This window comes from Tachysurus fulvidraco, chromosome 18 (genome assembly GCF_022655615.1).
Source record: "Tachysurus fulvidraco isolate hzauxx_2018 chromosome 18, HZAU_PFXX_2.0, whole genome shotgun sequence".
Taxonomy (NCBI): domain Eukaryota; kingdom Metazoa; phylum Chordata; class Actinopteri; order Siluriformes; family Bagridae; genus Tachysurus; species Tachysurus fulvidraco.
In genome coordinates, this window is record NC_062535.1 from 10,576,344 (window position 1) to 10,598,032 (window position 21,689).

Consider the following 21,689-nt stretch of genomic DNA (forward strand, 5'->3'; position numbering starts at 1 on the left):
TTTGTCTTTCTTTCCAGCCACATTGAAAAGAATATAGTCCACAAATTCTACCTTTTTTCTGTATTATAAAGCTGTTATTGTCCACAATAATCTCATGGTTTCTCACAGTGATCCCTGTACCTCTGTCTCAAAAGGAGCCCAGGTTTAGTGGTCCATCATCACTTTAATGACATTAACCAGATAAGCAGATGAGGTCCACAAACCTGTGAGTGTGCATTGGAATAAGAAGTGAGTATTTGGGCCACGGTCAATATTCACTGTACGTGCTGTTGCTAAAATGCTTGTGGGATGTTCTGTAAAACGTCTGTCATTGTTCATTCAAAGAGGAATGAAGATTAGAGTCATTTTTAGAATGGGAAACAGAAACTTCACAAGGTTGCACTGACAAATATGGATGATGTATCATGATGAACTCATTTATTCATCTTCACAAATTGCTTGCATTACACCAGATGTCTTTAATAACAAGTAAGACTTCAGGACAATATTCCGGTCTCAAGATGTTTGTAAGAATTATGCTCATGTTGTCTTTTTTTTGCAAATACAAAATTTGACAAAAAGTAATCCCTTCATTTAGAAAACAAAACATAAAGCATGAATAAAATCCAACTAGTTAAACTAAAGCATTGGCCTTGAAAAAGATTCAATGTTTTTCTCTCTCAGTTCTGACTTTATTTACTTGACCTCAAGCCCCTAAAGATTCTGTCTTTATTTGATTTATTTACATATATTTGATGCATTTCCAAAGCAACTCACATTTATGTCATTTTATATAACTGAGCAGTTTAGAGCCTTGTCCATGGACCCAGCAATGGCAGCTTGATGATCCTGGGATTTAAACTCCCAACCTTCTGATTAAAAGATTAGCACCAGATTCTTCTACATATTTTTTCATGGTCTTGTCTTGATCTAAAGTACTAACATCATAAAGTAAGTTTTTGATAGAAATATAGCCTATAACTCACTGGCTATTGGTGTAAAATGGGAAAATAACCAGAATAACATCTGACCTTAGCATCCGGAATGAATTTTCTTTCATGTGCAGCCCAGGAATCAAGATGGAGCTACAGGATGATGTATCAATCCTTCCCCAGTCAATACACACACCTCACTCTTTTCTTGTAACATTACCGGTGTAGACTGAAGACAGAAATAGTGGACAGGAAGTTAAAGCAAAAATGTTCTCCATTGTGTCTACAATACGGTGTCCTCGTGTCTGCTCTCTCTCTCTCTCTCCCTCTCTCTCTCTCTCTCTCTCTCTCTCTCTCTCTCTCTGCTCATAAGGACTTCATAAGCAAGCTTCAATTCATGTGTTTGTGCAGGTAAACACAGTACTGTACACATCAATCTTTTCACTTAAAATAGTTCTATGTTAAGCTGCTTCACTGCTGAACCTTTTCAATTCTTCAATCTGACCTCCAGAGCTGTAATATCAATAAGACAGGGTTCACCAGCAGGGTGAAATGTTTAGAATTTTGAGCATTATTTCAAGTCTCCAATGTTTTCAGTAGTGACTGGAGAACGAAGAGGGGTTTGTTAGGACTGAGCTCCATCATGTGGTTACTTTAGGAAAGCTTTTTGTACCCAGGCAAAATATAGTGATCATTTTATTCACTGGTTGAATCAGGTTGAATTAAATGCAAGTGTTGTGTTGGCTAAAATGCTGTTTTTAAATGTGTAAATTATAATCATAGTAGGTTAATACTTGCTTATAAAAAAGCCTAATGAATACACAAACGTGGAACTAATAGGCGATAAGCAGGAGCGTAAGGTTTACTATAAATGTGTTACATAGTGGTTTTTCCTCAGTACATGCACTGTAGTAGTTTCAAATGAATTTACATTTCTTTTTACTTGAGTATGTTTACAGCACTGTAACCGTACCTGTTTTCTCTTGATTTGTTCTTTATTTTACACTTTTTCCACCAGAAATATTCATACTTCAATTATATTATATCCTAGACAGGGCTAGCTATTGTAGAATTTACAATTTAATTGTTTAAAGCTTTTGTAGGATATCTGTGTTCAACCAAAAAAAAAAGGTAGTACCAGCACAATCCATTAGGGGGCTGTAGTGTACAATCTGCATGTAACAAAAACACAAATATCAATAATGGTCATACAAAAATAAAATGCATAAATTATTGTTTTTAAACATTGTAGTTTAAAGATGTTTAGATATCTATATAAAAAATAATACATGAATAAGTTAGAGCAGGAGAAATGTATTTAGTAAATTAGCACAAAAAATGGTAATAAAAGATACCTTAAAAATCTTAATAAATTAGATAGCACAAAAAAATTGATGTTTAAAATGTTGACTTTCTTTTTGGTTACAGATTTCCTTCATTACACACTATGCTGTTTAATTCAAGGAATGAACTCTGAAATGAGGGCCTTTTTTTTAGCTGGTGTGTTTTACTTATATTTCTGTCAGAACAGATCAACAAAGTATAAACTAGGTTAATAAGTTTAAATATCCAAATCCTAATGCACGGTATTTCTAATCAACTTCTAACCTCTTAAGAAACAGTAGCTGCAGTTATTTTAGCCCTAACCCCCAAACATTCATGCTAGTCCTTAGGAACTTATTACTGACCCTCGCAATGCAGCATCACTGCCAAAACAGAACTCTGTCCAAAGACTTTGGCAACACAAATTCAGTCCCACGTCCCACTTCAGTCTCCTCATAACCTCCTATTAATACCCCTGATAGGGACAAAGTCTTCTTGTCTTTTGACACAGAGGGCAAGTGATGAAGTTTCAGGGATCTGATGATGTAAACTGATGCTAAGGTCAGATGTTGACTTTTAGTTAAAGCTTGGGAGGCTTCCATGGTGCAGGCGTGGGGGTCTTACCCTAACATAGCTAAGAGGATTGCTGGATGAGTGCCAGATATTGTGGTAGAAGTTTCTTCTTCTTCTAAAGAAGCTTACAGAGTATCAGAGTTTTAATTCCAAAAGTAGATTTTATTGAAAACCACAAAGCCAAGACGGTCCATGGAGCAAATGTTGAACTCACTCTCAGCGCATTCTTTATACAGTTTCAAAATGATTATCTCACCAGGTGAAGTTTCACTTGCCACAAACAATCAACTCCTTTATGCTACCAGCCATCATTATCTCTTAGGTCAAGGCTTCATTCCCTCATTCCTCTTAAATAAACCTGAATTACACACACATTCATGTCTAATAGCATATAGTTACAGTCTTTAATTAAGTACATATTCAATGGTCGAGTAACTGAAACACAACATGCATTGAAATTTCTATAGGAGAAAAATAAATAATGTGTACCACGAACATATAACCTGCCAGGACAAGGCGGTGTCTTTACCTACTGTCATTCATGTAACTCATCATAAAGCGCCTAGTAGTAGCATATGATTAGTAGCATAGGTGTGTGTGTGTGTGTGTGTGTGTGTGTGTGTGTGTGTGTGTGTGTGTGTGTGTGTGTGTGTGTGTGTGTGTGTGTGTGTGTGCATGAATTTAACACTGAAAAGATTTTTTTAAAGTATTTAATTGCAAATAAATTTCCACTAAATCACTACTTTCACCTTTAATGACGTAAACATTAAGAATGTGAGAAAGTGATAAAGAACAAATCTTGAAGACAGAAAAAAACCCAGAATACAACAGATGAAAGTACATAAATATATAAAAACAGTACAATAGCAATTAACTAAATGTATATATCTTCACGTACGTTGAAAAAAATGTCATTTATTATGCCTTGCTAATTATTTAACAAGTGATGTAGCTGTATGTGACAGTGGCAGGCAGTAAAAACTGACTTAGAAACATATCCCATTACTAGCGTTGCTGCCTGCTAAGCCCAGGCTGGGCCACAATCGTAAATGCTTTTTATATAGTGATGATCTCACCTTGACTAAGCCAGCAATGAAACCATGGGCTATTAGGGATATCATGGTTAATTAACTATGAAGAAATAGAAAATCTGACATGTAATACAGCTGTGATTTGACCTTAAGTGACTTCCTTCAAGACCTGGTCAAGAAGCTCGTCAATGACGTCAGTGTTGAAATCCACCTGCTGAAGGTCGAGATCGGGAACGAAGGAGACCAACAAGTGGCCCAGGTTGATACGCAGCTTCCTCAGCTTCTGCCTTTCTTCTCTATTTCGGACATTTTCTCTCAGCCTTCCATCCTTCTCTGCTTTCAGCCTTTCCATTTTGCACTTTAGTTGGTCACACATGGAAGACAAGCTGGCTTTCTGTTCCTCCATCTTTTCCAGCTAGAAATAGTGCATGTTATTATATACTAATATTATTAATAGCAACATACACAGCAAAGAACCAAAATATAGAGACAAAATGCTTTAAGGATATTTTTGAAAATGTTGGACATTAAATTATGTAGACGATTTGGCCAACATGTGGACACCTGACTGCACAGTTGGATATGCTTTTTCAAGCATCCCAGAAGATTAAGGAAACGCATTCCATGGATGAGAAATTCGGGTGTCCACATACTTTTGCCCATACAGTGTATATAATGAAAAAGAAAAAAATTCTCAAACTCGTGATTTCTTGATGGTTGAACAAAAGCACTCCAGAGCCCCAGTCCTAAATTTATCAGAATTATGAATAGTCGATGTTGTAAATAACTTAATGAAGCTAACATTCGTTTGTCTTCAGGTGGTCTAAACACTTGTCAGGGCTGCAGAGGTTCTGGAGACTATCCCACTATTACATATTCTTTTTATTATTATTACCTGCCAGCTCTTCATTTTGCTTGTCATGTAGGATGAAACACTGTATGCCTTATTATGTAGAACCTAACTGACGGTGTGATAGAGTGACAGTTCCTACCTTGCTCAGAAGCTGACTCCTCTCATCTTCCAGGGCGGTGCAGTGATTTCGGAGCAGCTCCAGCTCATTCGTACACACCTCCTTGTCCTCTGCTGTCTGCTCCATCATCTCCACCAACTCATCCTGCTGCTGCGGCAGACTCCACTCATCCTGGTTATTATCACACAATTCCTCTTCCTCTTCCTCCATAGTGTGTGACTCTGCTGTACAGTACTGGGTTTCTGTACTAGTTGATTCCTCAGAAGCGTACCACTCATCATCCTCCTTTTGAAAAGGCTCTTGATACGGATTGCACCTCGCTGTCTTAAAGCTCTCTTTGTTGTCTGTATTTGCATTGCTCTCATTTTCCATCTCATCCCATTTGCCCTCTTCTTTGTTTGCTGCAAAACTGAAATGTGTGTGAATGAATATGCCACCACCTTGGGGCAAGACATTAGGGGGTAAAGAGGCACAAGGCATAGCTGTTTCTTCAGCAGTAGAGACTTTCCTTTTAGTCCTTTAACAGCCAGTGAGAACAACAAACTAATGATTTACAATTACTTATTAAGCAAAATGATGAGACATTTAAATAAATGAGTCCTAACTCTAATAGGATTACCTTGAGTCAGAGAGAGCAGTGAGATTAATCAGAGGCATTGGTGATCTCTGAGCTAAAAAACAAGACAATGACAGTTAATATAAAGCTTATCCATCCTGCTCTTATGAACTTTAGAAAAACCTGAACTATACTTGGTAATTATAAACGTATTGCCTTGTTTTTAGCTTTTAACGACTAAGCGCTGCTAATGGTATCTGCAAAGCAATTTCATGTAGTATGGCATCTTCGAATATGTCTGGGTACAGACGTAAAATAATTTTTGGATTCAACAACCAAAAAACCCAATCTACTATTATGTTAGCTACCACTTTAGCTTTGTTTGCCTAGAAACCATACTGACTAGGCTAAAGTGGTAGCTAACATAACAGTAACATTATGTAGTACAGTAAGAAGTACTACAGTCATTAAGAAATGGTTTTTTTTGGTTGTTGAATCAAAAAACTATTTTACATCCGTATTCAGACATATTCGAAGATGCCACACTACATGAAATTGCTTTACAGATTCCATTAGCAGCGTTTAGTCGTTAAAAGCTAAAAACAAGGCAATACGTATTGAGTATTGGTACTGGAGGACACTGGAGCTTTTACTTAATAAGTGCAAAGCTAGATATTCAATGGATGTATCATTTGTCATCCCCTAAAATATATATTTTATAAATCAAAAGCCTTGAATTTTTAAATTCTCAGATTAAAATATGCTAAAAACAGCACCTTCCTGTTCAGCTAGCATACCCAAGATACTATACATCTAGAATGATCAAATATTCAACCTTCTAAATCTTCCTGTATACTTTCAAGGTGTAATGTCTATGAAAGTGTTCTAGTATCTAATAGTGCTCCTAATGCAATTTGGAAACACATCAACAAGTGTAAGTAAAAAAAAATTTAGTAAAAAAAAAAAAAAAAGTACTTTGGTGCATCTTTTGTTTAAAATAACTCATTGAAAGAAAAAAGCAAACGACTAAATACTTATCAACAACCAATTTAACTTGCCAAGTCAGTCATTTTTACTTACTTACTTTAGAATGAAAATTTAATTGGTGAAAATGGGTGTAATGGGCAATAAAATGCAAACCATAAGAAGTGGTTGGCAGAACACTGAGGCTGGTCACACTGTTACTGAACAAATCAGCAGGCGACGACTTCCAGTTTGCAGGATTTTTCAGCTGCCTGGCATTGACAGGTGCTTCCAGGGCTGGAATTTCGAATACCTAAGGGAAAAAAATTTAAAGATTTGTTCCAGTTAGCCTTAACCATATAACTGTCTTCTACAGCCATGCTGACCTGTTTTTCAAACGTTGTATCTAAACAGAAATGACTTACCTCTGGCCCATGCTCATACTGTAGACTCCTACTGTTCCTCTTCCTGTTTAGACCATAACCTGTTGATTAACAATGTCAGATAGCACAATATATAATAAGATAATATGCATAGGAGTATCTTACTGTCTTTTGAAGCATTTTGGATATGACTTCTGTTCCTCTTCTTGATCTTGGAGTTCCTCCTCCACCAGACAGCTCCTGATTGAGATGGTTTTAATATCAATGAAAAAAGATCTTGCGAAAAAGTATATAGAAGTCGGATACTAGGACCCTTAACACGAGGCACTCTATAATAACATGAACCACCAAATAACAGTAAGTGAAATTATAATTGTAATGTTTTAGTGTAAATGGGTAACTGCTACCAATATAGAAACTACTGATATATAATGGCGACCTACAGTACCATATTTTTTTCCTATACAAATGAATCCACATGACACGATGAGAGGCTTGGCCTTAAACCTGATTTCTGCTTTCACCAACCCATGGAAATAAAAATGAAGCTTAAGTCAGTGAAGTTCAGAAAAGCTGCTCCCTAAAACTGTTCGACTGGCTAATCAAGAAGTCAATGAACTGGGTGAGGAAGTCTGGAGGAGATTCAGCAGTAAATTCTACTCCTCAGATTTGGAGTGAAGTTCCTTTTTACATTCTTCCTGTTAACACAAGTGTAACTGGTGTAACATCTTTATGTGTAATTCCACTGTGATACAATAAATTATATATAGCCAAAGATTTGTGGAAGCCTGACCATCACATATGTATGTAGGGCTGAACAAAGGATTTTCTTCAAACCTGTTCCAGCATAACAATGTTCCTGTCTGCCCCAAAAAACTCTGTTTATGAATACATGGTTTGACAAAAATTGGAGTGGAAGAAATTGAATGTCCTGCACAGAGCTCTGATCTCAACCCCAATGAACACCTTTGGAATGAAGTGGAACACAGACTGACCCCAGACCTCCTCACCTGCCATCAATGCCTGATCTCATTAATGCTCTTGTAACTGAATGATCACAAATCACCACAACAATTTATTGAATTAACCAAAAATTTAATGAAATGCCTTCTCAGAAGAATAGGTACTGTAAGTGCACTCGTCAAGAGCCCACAAGCTTGCGGCCATTTGCAACCAGCCCTTATTTGATTGAGAACTTTGTACTCTTCCAGAAGACCATGAATGCTCAGGGCTTCCTAAAGTTGACTTCAGATGCCAAAAGCAGTTCTAATGAAACATAAACCAGGATTTACAAGAGATGTCCTTGTGCAAGAGACGCTTTCATCTTCAGACAGAAGTATTTGTTTCTCGTGGTAGTGGAAAGTCTTCATGATAAACATAGAAAGACATGTAAAGGAAACTATTTTTGTAAATAATTCATGCCACTTTCCAAGAACAAAAGTCAACCGTAACATTTGAAGATATTGAACCTCACAAGCATACATTTCATCTTTGTCACTATTCCCAGGAATTGGCTCTGTTTTTGCTAAGAAATATATTTGGCTTTTCTTATATATTTGGACACAGTATTGTGAATGCATAAACAGTCATCAAAAAGCTTTTTTATAGCCAAGTAATACCCTGATACATTCCCAAGCAACAACTTTCCATGTTCAGTAATGACATCATTTAATAAAAGTGTTTTATGAGCGTCACCTGAATTGCGGGTCATGGTTCATGTTGCAGAACCATTTCTCAGGCAGCCGGCTGCAGTCAAAGCCATCTGGAAGCCTTCTCCATTTGAGACAGCTGTCGCACTGTACCCAGACTTGATCCGGAACTTTACTTCGTGTGGAAATACGGAGACAGAAAAGACACAGGGGAAGGTCAAACAACATCAGAAGAGAAGGCTCTGCCAGGACCTTTTCAAATAATAATAATGCTAAGTTTCCTTATACTGTTTAATATTGTTTCTTTATGATGCAAAATTGACAAAAGTGAAAACAGATTTGTGAAAATTTAGTGTATCTATCAGGCAGCATTTCTGAAATGTATGTGAAGGTAAAATAAGGCAAGTTTCCTATGATAGATTTATCAATCCCAGGTGGGAAATTCTGTATATTCATCAAGGCCAAGAATAATTAAGTCTGTTCCATGGTTTAGGAATCCTTTATTAAAAATGTGAAACCATGATGGACAAATGTGAAAAATTGTGAAATTTCTGTAAATACTATGCTTATTATTATTATTATTATTATTATTATTATTATTATTATTATTATTATTATTATTATTATTATTAAATTAGCTAAATAACAAGCTATTAAACAAAGATTAAGTAAAGGTTTGATATATACTAATAGTGAAGATAAGCCCAAAAATTACACAATCAGGTACAGCTCAATAGGAAAATCCCCATTAACAATGTTGTTAATAAATGACGTAAGTAAAATTAAATTGCAGCGTAAACCCAAACCCACCACTCACATTGTATCTTCTATTGGAACTGTGCATTTTGGGTCCTCTTTCTTCTGCATGTAGTGTATCTCATTCCAGTAATCTTCCAGCTTGATGCTGAGGTTATGCATGGTTTTCCTGCATACAGACAGATGTAGGTAATCTACATTAACCTCTTTATGTACATTAAAAAACATGGACCTAATTTATACCTTTAACTGTTAAGAAACAACAAATGTTAATACAGTAGGCACAAACTAAATGTATTCAAAATCGTTTGAAAACCATGTGAATGTGGTATAAGAAATCTTATAGTGAACCTGTATTTATCTGTATCATCAAAATCTTGTTTGTTGTGAGTCGGTTGAAGGAAATTGCATTCAATCACACCAATGACTCCAACACCTTTTCTCTCTACCTGTTCAGGAAGACGCAAAATCACACATTGACACAGTGATGTCATGCAGAGGATGACAGAACATACAGATAACCTCTTTACCTTGCGTTGGCAGCTCACTTTCTCATAAGCCTTGATGAGTCGGTTTTTGTGGTACATCATAATACCATAATGTTCCTTGCTTTTGGTGTTGAACCCAAATGTGATCCGAATACGTTTGGTCTGAGAGACGTGTCAAGAATCACCATAGAGACAGCAATCTGCACAGTATTAGTATCAAAACACTTCACGAAGTACGGTGTTTAACCTGCCTTTTTGTTTTTTTAGCTAGTTCCACAGCCTGCTAGATGAGTCTCTTCTTTTGTCTGTATTAAAGATGCAACAAGTTAAGCAATGGTGGCTCAGATAGTTAGATGGGGGTACATTATGTACCATCACCCTATGGTTAACTCTGTACTCTGACCAAAACATCCAAGACTGTTGCACATAAAACATATATTGTGTGACTGTGCTAATCACCTTACTCTATGTTCATTAGCTAATAGACACAGGAAAATATGACCCTATTGCACTCTTTTGGCTATAAATTGCTGTGGCTGTCAGAACTCAGCCCGGACTTTGGCCACGTGCTTTTGTTTATGTTTTTGTGTGACGTGTCTGCCCCACCCTTGTCTCTTCCTCCCCGCCTCTGCACACACCGTTCCTCATGTGTCTAATTGTGATTAGTATTTAGTTGAGCCGCATTGCCTTAAGCAGCGTGGAATCCTCTGGTTTCTGTTTAAATTTTTTTATTTAATAAACCTGTTTATTTTACAATATCCTGCATTTGGGTCTGTTTTATCCCCGCGTCCCTGACAGTGGCATAAATGATATTTAAACTTGTGAACTCCCAACTGTTCGGCTAAATCTTTATTCTGCCATCAATGTCCCTGTGTTGAAACATGAGGATTATATCAAATATGCAGAATTCAAGACTGTGATTATATACTGAAGGATACTAGAAATGAAGGTCTGTAGTTGTCAATGGCAATGTAAGCAAGACTCTTGGAGATGAGCTGGGTTTTCACTTTCTGTCCTCGAATGTTGATTTGCATACGTGGCTTCAGATACAAAATGCTACAATATGCCTGCAAATAAAAATGCAAGACAAAAAGGTTCCTCTTTACTCGAAAACCCCAAACATTATCGTATTTAAATTCTGTAATGCCTCATAGTACAACTGACAGCATGTGCACTTACTCTAAGTGAATAATCACTCTCCGGCGTCATGGCTCGACTCTCCCGTGTTTTATCGCTAGCATTTGCTCGGATCTGAATATCATATTTATCCGCATCAAAGTTGAATTCTGTTTCCCCATTTGTAGTCCTGCAAAATAATTACTCAGTAATATACTATAGAATATTTAACATGATAGAAATTAAAATTGAGTTGACAACTGAACACCTCAATTTTATTTTTAGTAGACAAGAGTCTCCACGACTGAAGTTATCATATAAAAGTACGTTGCAAGGTGAGATTTTATTGGCTGTAAATGCAACAATAAATTACTTGACATAGAAGACATCACTGCAATGATCTTCCTAAAACCACTCCCTTTGTTACCCAAACCATAACATCAACACACCACACCATATGCAGGCCTCCCCCAGGTTTATTTCAGATCGGTGGGAAACACTGATTCAGAAACAGCTGGTATACATACAGTATTTTAGAGAAACCACTAGCTTACCTGCGCAGATTCCAGATAATGATGCGTGAGCCAGTGGGTCCGGCAATGCTGATGGCACGCAGCTCAGTGAATAGCTCCTTCTCTGTATTGAATAGTGAATGTCTCAATATCGCATCTAGACTGGCTGCATCCTCAGGTCTTAGGATGATAATGATCAAGGGTTAAATTAATTAACTTATGGTTGACAAATTTGGCCAGGTACTGCCTGCTATCCAAGTCTTCAATATGAAACTGAGCACCAATATCCAACCACTGCACCATTTATTTGTGCTCACACACCATAGGACATATAGGAGACAGATCACTAAATACCCTATTCTGTGTACTTGGCATGTATTTGAAAGTAATGTAAATAGACTCGTCTGACAGCTGCAGGTGACTTGATTTTAAAACCTGTAATTTGCAATTTCCCATGCGATATATTTTAAATTTCAGGGTTGTTAATATGAAAATAAAGAATATCTTTTCAGCTTTTACCTCCTTGTATTTCAACAGTTTATCAAAGGTATAAATAGTTTTAAGCAGAGGGAATGGGGTCATTGTCAGGGGGTAAAGAAAGGATTGTTAATGTTTTAATTGCAGTTCCAGGTCAAATCACACACAGCAAATGGCTTTCTGGTGTAATGCGAATGCTTGTGACATGTATGCAGTACTACTGAAGTTATAAGAAGGATACATGTTTTTTCCATCTCGTCTGAAGGTGAGAATAGGCACCAGGATTTGTTGAGCTTTTATGGCCTGGAGGTAGGACTGTGAGAGCAGGCCTACACTCATCGAGTCTCTGGTCTTAGTGAAGACGATGGCATCTTTCCCCACTCGCATGGAACCTGATTTAAAACCATTGCCATAGACACCGACTGGAACATGGTCTCTCATGGCTTTCTTGTCACTGTAACCAAAGCTGAAAATATTGGATTAATGTAAAACGATTTAATTCTTAGCATTTAAATCAGTTCTATGCAAGCAAGACCCAAGGTAAAAAGCTTACCTGCAGCATACTTAAGTACTAATAAGGTAGATGTAATAAAAGTTCAGCATGGTACATAAAGTTTCCATACAAAACAGGAAACACTCAGACAACTGATACATTTTCTTTTCTTTTCAGTTCATGACCTGTATTTTGTATGTATGCTGCTGACCCTTGATTGGCTGATTAGATACAGGTTCCGACTAAATTGGATGGTGAGTGTATATTGGAGGTAATTATTGGGCACATTCCAAACACCATTATCTTGCCATGAAAGCAGTGTGGTGACAAATAGCTTATGGCACACGTGTGGTTACCTGAGCATCTTATGCAATTTGGCTCTGGTCATTCCTGCTCCGTTATCCATGAATGAGAGACAGTCCAGGTTTTTTATGCGTGTCCAGTCTATCCAGAACTGCTTGGCACGAACATCTGGGTCATAAGCATTATCTGAAATTTAATTGCAAAACACAGAGTTCAAAGGATGGCAATGTTAATTATGACATTTCTGAGCCCAAAAGACCATCAGAAACATTTCATTTTGTACAGAACAGTTTACAGCTTACAAGCTGTTGCTGTTAATTTGATCATAGATCTGTGTAAAGAGGGTTTTCTTAACTCACCAATGAGCTCAGCAATAGCACTAAAGGGCCAGGTATGGCTGGTGGAGTTTGTGTGAAGAAATTTAGGATTGAGCTGTTGGAAGTAAACATTGATTATGGATTTTTTTACTTTTCTTTTAATAGGGATCAAGTTGATTCGAAACAAATTCAAACAAATAAAAGCTGTGAACTTTTATCTCTTAAAATCCACACCTCCAAAATATATGCTTAAAATAGAACAACTGGATGTTTGGGTGCATGAGTGGGTTACAGTGTGCACCATTCAATGCAACAAACTGATTGCACGTTTCCTTATGCATGTTGTTTAAAACCAGACAAAAGAACTTACAAAACTGGAACTAGACATTCTTTAGTTACCAATTGATAATGATTCTATGATAAAACACAAAAGAATGAGTCAGTGATAAAAATAATCCCATAGATTTGCTTTGATTCTTATCCTCCTTCTGCAAAGGCTGAATCTTACTGCAAATGAAAATCATGACTTGAATATTTTTTATGTGCAATTGTGATTGAAAGTTTTTGCTGTAATTTAATTATACTGTGTTTTATCATTTGCATTTTATAATTGGTCTGTTCCTAATAAATTGGTCTGTTTTTTTACATTTGCACATTTTCCAGAAATACCCACTCATTGGTAAGACTTCATGTGGTTTTAAATCACATAATCACAGTGCTACATGGACATCTCTATGACAAACCAGCAAGGAGATGTACAAAGTAATTCTTCAGCTTAGATTCTCATCCTCCTTCTGCAAAGACTGAATCTTACTGCAAATGTGAATCATGACTTGAATATTTTTCATGTGCAATTTGTGATTGAAAGTTTTTGCTTTTGCTTGTTCCTAATAAATTGGCCTGTTCCTAATAAATTGGCCTGTTCCCAATAATTTGGCCTGTTCTAATAATCACTATGTTCTCTCATAGTGGTTTGTCTATTATTCTATAAACATTTTGGCTTTTTTATATTCATTTAAAAATGACACTTTTTAGCCGCTTATAATGACATTTCATATTTAAAGGTGCGGTCTCTGTTGTTTGAAAGCCAATGTTGACACTCAGGAGTTATTGACTCGGGAAACTCCAATCTGTGAATATGTGGCCAACTTCCTGCTCCTTCAGTTCTCTCCAGCGCTGGAAAGCTGATCCTATATTAACACGTCCTACTTCTTGCCTTATCGTAAGCCTTTCTTCGCTTTCTTTCTTTGTTTTTATCCTCCATGTCAATGTTAAAACCACTTTCTGCTACTGTCACACATGCGCACTGAACACTCTCTCCGCCGCATATTCACAAGCCCCGCCCCTTTCTGCTCATTGGCTACACGTTTGTTTTGTATTTGTTTTGTTTGTTGTCCCGACTCAATTTTCTACAGCATTTCTCAAACAGCGGAGACCCCACCTTTAAGTTCCTCTTCATATTCATTAGCAGCTATACGTACATGTGTTCCAGCACCATCTCTCTCTCTCTCTCTCTCTCTCTCTCTCTCTGTAGGTTAATGACCCAAAAAGATCAGCATATAATTTTACTGAGAAACTGCGAAGCCCTGAAGGCTTTATTACGTTTATTACTCTGTTAAAGCTACAGCTTTATCTCTGACTGTTAAAAAGCGTTAGTTGAATTAATTTACCTGTTAATGACAATGCTGTATATTTAAATCTATCTATTTATCTGTACATCTCATATATTTCTCTGCATAACATAAAAAACAAACATTATCTTACATGTTTTTCAATCATAAAAAAATCAATATTAGTTGTTGTTTTTTCTATTTAGTCTTATATTAATGTGTTTAAGTCAGTCTGTAACCTTAAGTCAGTTACAGGACAAGAGACTTTGGAGTTTGGAGCAAAAAGATGCACAAAAGCACAAACAGGACACTTACCGAGCTAAGAGGTATCCCTCTGTGTTTACGAGTGGCCATTTTCTCCTAATAAAATTTAAAAAACTAAAATTAAAAGATTCTTGAAACAGCTGCAGAGGTTAATTTACATTTAGAGCGTGTTCAAGTCAGAAAAATCTAAACTGTGTGTGCGCATTATCATCTCGTGCTCGTGCCTCGACTGCACGATTAATGTATTGCAGCTAAACATAGTAGCTTTGTGTGTGTGTGTGTGTGTGTGTGTGTGTGTGTGTGTGTGTGTGTGTGTGTGTGTGTGTGTGTGTGTGTGTGTGCTCATTACTCTAAGCAAGGCAACTCCTGTCACTTTCTTGTGTAAGTATTCAATACTTTTAACAAACAGCTATTTAACTTAAAAACCTAAAACAAGGACATCATGTTTATATTTATATGTTTATATATAGTAGCCTAGTGGTCATGAGTTCAAATCCCAGGTCCAGCAAGCTTGTCTGGATAAGGGTGTCTGCTACATACCAGAAATGTAATTTCATATGTATGAGTTCTTTATATATTTATTTTTTACATAAATACAGCTTTGATGAATCACTGTGTGTAAGGTTGCACAGCCTGTAAAGCGATGACTGGGCTTTTGTGTCACACTGAAGTTTATTCAAGCGTTTTTTGATACACAGAAGGACAGTGAACCCTGTTGTAAAATAAGTACATGCTAGAATTGGTACCAAAAATTGTGTTCATTAGTTACATTTCATATAATAAAATGTTTGATATGAACAACAGTAAGGCTCAACTATTTTGTTGGAGCTTTGTTAGCAAACATATGCATGAAGAAAATAACTTTATATTGTATCAGTAGGAGAGAGGAGAGAGTAAGTAACTCCGAAATTCTCTTTAGCTATTAGAGCATTTAAACAGAAGGAGGCTATGGTATAAATGAACCCCACCCCACACGCGTGCGCGCACACACACACACACACACACACACACACACACACACACACACACACACACACACACACACACACACACACACACAGGTTTGTCTTATAGTGTGTACCTTGTGCATAGTTTTCTTCATCAGGACTGGCTCAATGTCCCCACAAAGTTGTCAGATATTTCTATCCTTGTGGGGACATTTGGACTCCACCAAGATATTAAAAGTTCTTGTTATGTCTAGTTACATTGTTAATACTATGAACAGGAAATGTTGCAAAATGGGAAACTGCTGCTGTGTTATGCTGACATTTGATTGATATATAAGGACAGGACAATTTACAGAGTCACAATTATGTTTAGATTTGCAGGACTGTTTATTTGTGTAAAAGTCTGCTGGAGATCTTTGTCCTGTAGTGTTTTGTTTTGTCTGTCTGCACTGTCTTTTGTCTCGCACTGTTTGCACTAGGTTGCACACGATGCACTTTATGTAACTAGGACAACTTTACTTTAAGTCCTTAGCTGTGTGTTGTTTTATGTAGCTTTATGTCATCATTTTAAGTGGTTGAAATGACAATAAAAGCTTCTTGACTTGACTTGACTTGACTTGACTTGGTTAACTTGCTTTTCAGGTGTGTGTGTGTTTGTGTGTGTGTGTGTGTGTGTGTGTGTGTGTGTGTGTGTGTGTGTGTGTGTGTGTGTGTGTGTGTGTGTGTGTGTGTGTGCACTCACTATATTAAACAATATGTTACTTGACACTGAAGCGTTAACTGAATTATATTTTTAAAACCCAGACATGATGGTGTGCCGTTGATATCCACCAAACAAGTGCCAAAGACGGGATATAGATACCTTCTGTCACCCGTATTCATGACATCAACCCTGGCCTTGGATATACAATGTGAGTCTATTATTGATGTGAACATGCTCTTACACCTTCCACATTCACAAATCACATTCTAAGCTATTCATTTTCTCTCAGCGGTTTACTTAACACTGATATAATGCAGCCTTGTGGTAACTTTATATATCGTATATGGTTTGGACGCATTAACTAAGTACATGATGTCTGAAACCAGAATCTGTTATCTTTTGGGAGTACATGGATGAAGCCTGAAGCGAAAGAAAGAAGCCCTCCCTATGTTTCCCTGTGACATGGAAATTAATCCATGTAATCGTAGCAGGAAGGGAGGAAAGTGTCTTGCTTTGAATTTAGAGGAATGCAAAGACATTCATTAAATTGTTATCTCATGAGATTATCACCCCTATCGCGAAAAATAGTTTTGCTATTGCTCCTTTCCTCTATCAGCAACAATGCCGTAGCTGTCTAAAGTCCAACCTTCACTTCATTTTCTCAGTGTTCTTCAAGGATTTTTGCAATAAATGTTTTGCTCTCTTAAGTAGTGTACAGTATTAAAATAAAACTGTATAGTATTTTAATAAAGTTCAACATGTTCATTATTGCCGATGATATGCTCACTAGCATTTAATTATACTCATTTCTGTTTAATCATGTAATTACTTATTCAGATAATCAAGAGAAATCAGCACAATGCATAATAGTATACAGATGCAGGCCAAAAGCTTCAGTTAATATTAACAGCAGAAAGGAGACAGGTGTTATCTCGGTGACATGGCTGTTGGGATCAGATGGGCTGGTTTGTGTTGTCAGAAAACAGAAACATATCCATTGAGCATGGATTGAAACACCTTGTTGATGATAGACGTTGGAGCAGAAAGGCCAGGATGATTCGAGCTCACAGGAACGTTATGGTAATGCAAACTGCCACTTTTGACAACTGGGATGAACTGAAACATCTCAGAATGTACATCCTGTCAAACTTTAGACAGATTAACTACAACTGAAAAGGCCATGTTAGTTTCCACTCCTGTCAGCTAGGAACAGGAATCTGATTGATTATAAAGAAAAAGAAAAAGAAAAACTCCGGGCAACGAACATTAAGTAAAGATCTTGTTCACTGTTTGCCTGATTTGGTGTATTATTGAGCTGCTGCTGCTGGATAATAATTGTCTGACTACTATTAGAGGAACAGAGGTACAGGTCTTCATATTAAAAAGATAAATGAGTGCATACATTTTTCCAGACTATAAACTTCATTCATTTATTCATTTTCTACCGCTTATCCGAACTACTCGGGTCACGGGGAGCCTGTGCCTATCTCAGGCGTCATCGGGCATCAAGGCAGGATACACCCTGGACGGAGTGCCAACCCATAGCAGGACACACACACTCTCATTCACTCACACATTCACACACTACGGATAATTTTCCAGAGATACCAATCAACCTACCATGCATGTCTTTGGACCGGGGGAGGAAACCGGAGTACCCGGAGGAAACCCCCGAGGCACAGGGAGAACATGCAAACACCACACACACAAGGCAGAGGTGGGAATCGAACCCCCAACCCCAGAGGTGTGAGGCAAACGTGCTAACCACTAAGCCACCGTGCCCCCACCAACTATAAACTTCTAACCTTGAAATGTTTCTCATTAAATATTAAACACAATGGTGCTGATTATTTTGCTAACTGTCTTGCGAACATAGCAGTTCAATTCTGACGAAGAACAGATTGTTCTAAGAAAGCAAGGAAATTAATCTCCTATAAGCTCATACAGTTGTATATTTTTGGAGAATCAGCCCTAGACAGGTACTGTAGGTGAGAGAGGCCTTAGAAGATAACTGAAATAGATGAAATAAGACAGGGATACGTGATGGAAAGAGGATGATAGCAGGTGCCACTTATGTTAAAATATGATAATCAGTATATTATTCATCCAGTAAGATGGTGATTAGTCTGTCATTTACAAAATAAAGACAAATAATAATGAAACGAATAAATCATGAATGTAACATGAATATATATCCCAGTCTTTTGTCTCAAGCCTCTGATATAAGGTTCATTTAGAAAGGTTAGAGTGAATAAAAATACTTCAATTGGCAGAGATTTAACATTTTATAGGTGAGTTTCCACCACACATTCTATATGAAAGATATGTTTATATATTGTGTTGTCTTTAAAATATTACTCATTGGATGTTTACTTTTGTTTGATTGTATGCAGGAGGCCAACAATGATCAAGTCCATAGTATATTAAAGTCTTTTATTTGTTTATGGTCAGAATCCATGGATAGAATTTTATTCAAACAAGAAATCGATTTTCAATAAATCTTGTAAAATGAAAGGAATATAGACGTGAAAATCTTTATTTATTCATTTATAGTCACACCATAAACATAAATCATTATCGTATAAATTAGTGATAAACATGATAAATGGTTGTAATCCTAATCAGATTCAATGTAAACAGAATAAGGCACAAATGTACTAATCATGACATTATTGTATGTTAATTTGTCTTGAATCTGGTTGGTCTGGTTGTGTGAACTATTCAGACTGACATATTGTACTTTGGTTTATTTTATAGCAAGGAGTGTTCTAATGATAAAGTATCAGTAAAGCTCAGAAAAACAGTAAACTACCCCCATGTGGTATAATCTATAGTCAGCAGCTAAAACACACTGGAGCTGCAACTTAAACACATTAAAGAGACAGATAATATATGCGCACATTTAGAACGAATGTGGCTTATGGGCAAGCACATGTACATGATTACCAAGCCTGCACTTTCTTTTCTGACACAAACTGCCCATGGGGTTCCTTGGACCCAGCTGGCAGAAGAGCCAGATAGACTGGAGTGATGGCGCCCTCATCTGGAGACTTTGTGGCGTTCGGCCCTGTCATGTCGGTCCTGACCCAGCCTGGACAGCAGGCATTGCACAGGATCCCATCCTCAGGTCTCTCCTGCGTCAGTCTCCGGGCGTGGATCCTGGTCAGGGTGGTCAGGCCGGTCTTGGAGATTCCATATGCTGTCTCAGGCCAACCTTTTTGGGTGAGAATGCCCTCCTGAGAATCCTTCACAAATCCCTCCATTAACCCCACCAGTTCTTCCTCTGTGATGTTATCGCTGCGAAAGCGAGCCTGGAGGTCCTGACTGCAGCGGCTCAGAGCCATGGAACCCATAATGCTGGAAACGTTCACCACCCTGCCTATGAGGAGAAATTGACAGTAGATTTTTTTTAGGAAACATTTGAATGTCTCATTTGTATTCAGAGTTGTACTGTGATATTACATTTCTGTTCATGTTTCTCATATTTATAGCTGTCAAAGGATTTTTGCATAATTTTGAACAAATATTTCTATTGAAACATTGCTGTTGGCTGCCTCTGGTATCAGAAGAGAAATGTTTGTGTGTGTAGACTGGGACTGCTACACAGTGTTTAGGTAGGACTGCAGGTAGGAACAAAATTTTCCAAGGAAGAACCAAAACCAATTGATTTATTCCTCATTAAATACATTATGAAATAACATGACATCAGATTCCTCATGTCCATCTTGGAAAGGTCTTTTTCCCTGCTCACAAACCACCTCAACTAATCATCCAATTAATGGCCCTTCTAAAGTTGAAGTGGGTGTTTTAGAGAAGGAAAAACTAAAATGTGCAGGAATGGTGGTTTTACAGGATCAGGTTGGGAACCTGTGCTCTAGATGTTATTTCAAGAGATTTCAGCATTGGAGCTAGATCATTTATGATACTAGTGTTTGACTGTGTGTGAAAACAAAGAGGGAGGATTGAACTTACCTCCTGGCTTGATGATAGGGAGGAACACATTGCACATATCTCTGGTGGCGAAGAAATTAGTTCTGAGTGTAACTTCAGCCTGGATCCCAAACGGTGTTTTATCAGCCACTGGTATATGCATGGGAAGAAAAGGAGTCTTGTGAATGCCACAAACAGACAGAATGACAGAATGGCATAAGAGTATAAGCTACAATTTGCTAGGCACAGTCAGTGACCCCCAAACATACATACATACATACATACATACATACATACATACAGACAGACAGACAGACAGACAGACAGACAGACAGACAGACAGGAGACTTTCACAAACCCCCGGGAATTCCTGGTGTATTCCTGTTCATTTCAGTGCACTTTAATACGTTTCTTTATTATGTTGCCTTGTAGAAGCCAACATTCTGTTTCCTTTTTCTCCTTAGACAAAAATGTATTTAGAATAATTGCTCCTGCTCCGAGGGATTTCGTGCCACATGTGCTAAAATCGATACGATATGTCGGAGAAGTTTGTTGCTGTTACTTTTCTAAGCGATCCGAGTACCGGTACTCACGGTACCGGGTGTCAATGTGGCCTTTTTTTGCCATAGACACCCATTATAAAGTTTAGAGGTTTATAACTCGGCCAGCGTCTTTATGGTGATACTCTGGACAAAGGGTGAAATTGATGTAACGACTGGCCTCCAACAATATATGCGAAATAATAAAAAAAAAAACTTTTTACAACATTGACATGTGGTTTCAAAACAAACAGAACAATGAGGGGAATTGCGTCACGAGTTTATGGATGACGTCACATGCTCGTATCCGCTCGCTCCCAAAAGTATTGGCACCCTAGCACCCCGGCCTTTGGGAATACTCGCTCCGACAAGCCAACACCAAAGGTTGTGTCACTTTACAAATCAGTTTTACTTTTGAAGGCGATCCCCGCGTTGTTGATGAGCACGTCCACGCCTCCGTACTCCGCTTTAAAGAAGTCTCGCGCCGCGCTCACGCTGCTCGGGTCCGTGATTTCCAGCTGGCGGAACAGAGGCGCCAGTCCTTCAGCTTTTAGACCCTCAACGGCCTCCGTCCCGCGCCCCACGTCTCGCGCTGTCAGGTATACGTCTCCGTCATACTGTTTACACAGCGCGCGCACAATCGCCAGCCCGATGCCTTTGTTCGCGCCTGTCACGAGCGCAACTTTCCGCACCGACATCGTACCTGCAGTGACCAGAAACGCCCCTGATTGGTTAGCAGTCACTAATTAATATATGCACGTGAACGAGTTAGATTCAGAAAACGTACCTTTGTGGAAGGGTCTTAAAGCAAAGCCGCGGTAACGACAGACGCCCAGGACACGCAGACTGACTGCGCAGAACCGGAAAAACACGA

General features: G+C 37.9%; 2 protein-coding genes across 4 annotated transcripts; both read right to left on the reverse strand.

Moving 5' to 3' along the window:
- Positions 1 to 3,401: 3,401 nt before the first annotated feature.
- morc3b (MORC family CW-type zinc finger 3b) lies at positions 3,402 to 14,955 on the reverse strand. Of its 3 annotated transcripts, none has more exons than XM_047802722.1 (17): positions 14,748 to 14,955; positions 12,865 to 12,937; positions 12,559 to 12,691; positions 11,951 to 12,175; positions 11,275 to 11,412; positions 10,784 to 10,910; positions 10,543 to 10,671; positions 9,647 to 9,766; positions 9,468 to 9,565; positions 9,178 to 9,285; positions 8,407 to 8,535; positions 6,877 to 6,951; positions 6,754 to 6,796; positions 6,506 to 6,641; positions 5,429 to 5,480; positions 4,831 to 5,218; positions 3,402 to 4,253 (listed from the first exon to the last, which is right to left on the reverse strand). In XM_047802722.1, exons 1-17 carry the CDS (start codon positions 14,784 to 14,786, stop codon positions 3,987 to 3,989), a joined length of 2,280 nt encoding a protein of 759 aa, XP_047658678.1. In that variant the 5' UTR covers positions 14,787 to 14,955; the 3' UTR covers positions 3,402 to 3,986. The 3 variants fall into 3 exon arrangements, with proteins under 3 accessions (XP_047658678.1, XP_027011775.2, XP_047658679.1); XM_027155974.2 differs by having other exon boundaries at positions 4,831 to 5,326; XM_047802723.1 differs by lacking the exon at positions 12,865 to 12,937 and having other exon boundaries at positions 4,831 to 5,326; positions 14,748 to 14,954.
- A 3,809-nt stretch (positions 14,956 to 18,764) lies between these two features.
- On the reverse strand, positions 18,765 to 21,513 carry cbr1 (carbonyl reductase 1). Its single transcript, XM_047803346.1, has 3 exons — positions 21,228 to 21,513; positions 20,319 to 20,426; positions 18,765 to 19,725 (listed from the first exon to the last, which is right to left on the reverse strand). The coding sequence occupies exons 1-3, from the start codon at positions 21,511 to 21,513 to the stop codon at positions 19,289 to 19,291; spliced, it is 831 nt and encodes a 276-aa protein (XP_047659302.1). The 3' UTR covers positions 18,765 to 19,288.
- Between the last annotated feature and the right edge of the window lie 176 nt (positions 21,514 to 21,689).

What these genes read in the sequence shown, in the direction of transcription:
- morc3b (XM_027155974.2), bottom strand. Translation starts at nt 14,786, where the DNA reads ATGGCCACTCGTAAACACAGAGGGATACCTCTTAGCTCG. An exon ending in AAGTGAGCTGCCAACGCAAG is followed by an intron (nt 9,566 to 9,646) that starts GTAAAGAGGTTA and finishes CTTCCTGAACAG; the next exon opens with GTAGAGAGAAAAGGTGTTGG. An exon ending in GATGATACAGATAAATACAG is followed by an intron (nt 9,286 to 9,467) that starts GTTCACTATAAG and finishes GTCTGTATGCAG; the next exon opens with GAAAACCATGCATAACCTCA.
- cbr1 (XM_047803346.1), bottom strand. Translation starts at nt 21,513, where the DNA reads ATGTCGGTGCGGAAAGTTGCGCTCGTGACAGGCGCGAACAAAGGCATC. An exon ending in CGCGGGGATCGCCTTCAAAA is followed by an intron (nt 20,427 to 21,227) that starts GTAAAACTGATT and finishes TGCATATACCAG; the next exon opens with TGGCTGATAAAACACCGTTT. An exon ending in CCCTATCATCAAGCCAGGAG is followed by an intron (nt 19,726 to 20,318) that starts GTAAGTTCAATC and finishes TTCTCCTCATAG; the next exon opens with GCAGGGTGGTGAACGTTTCC.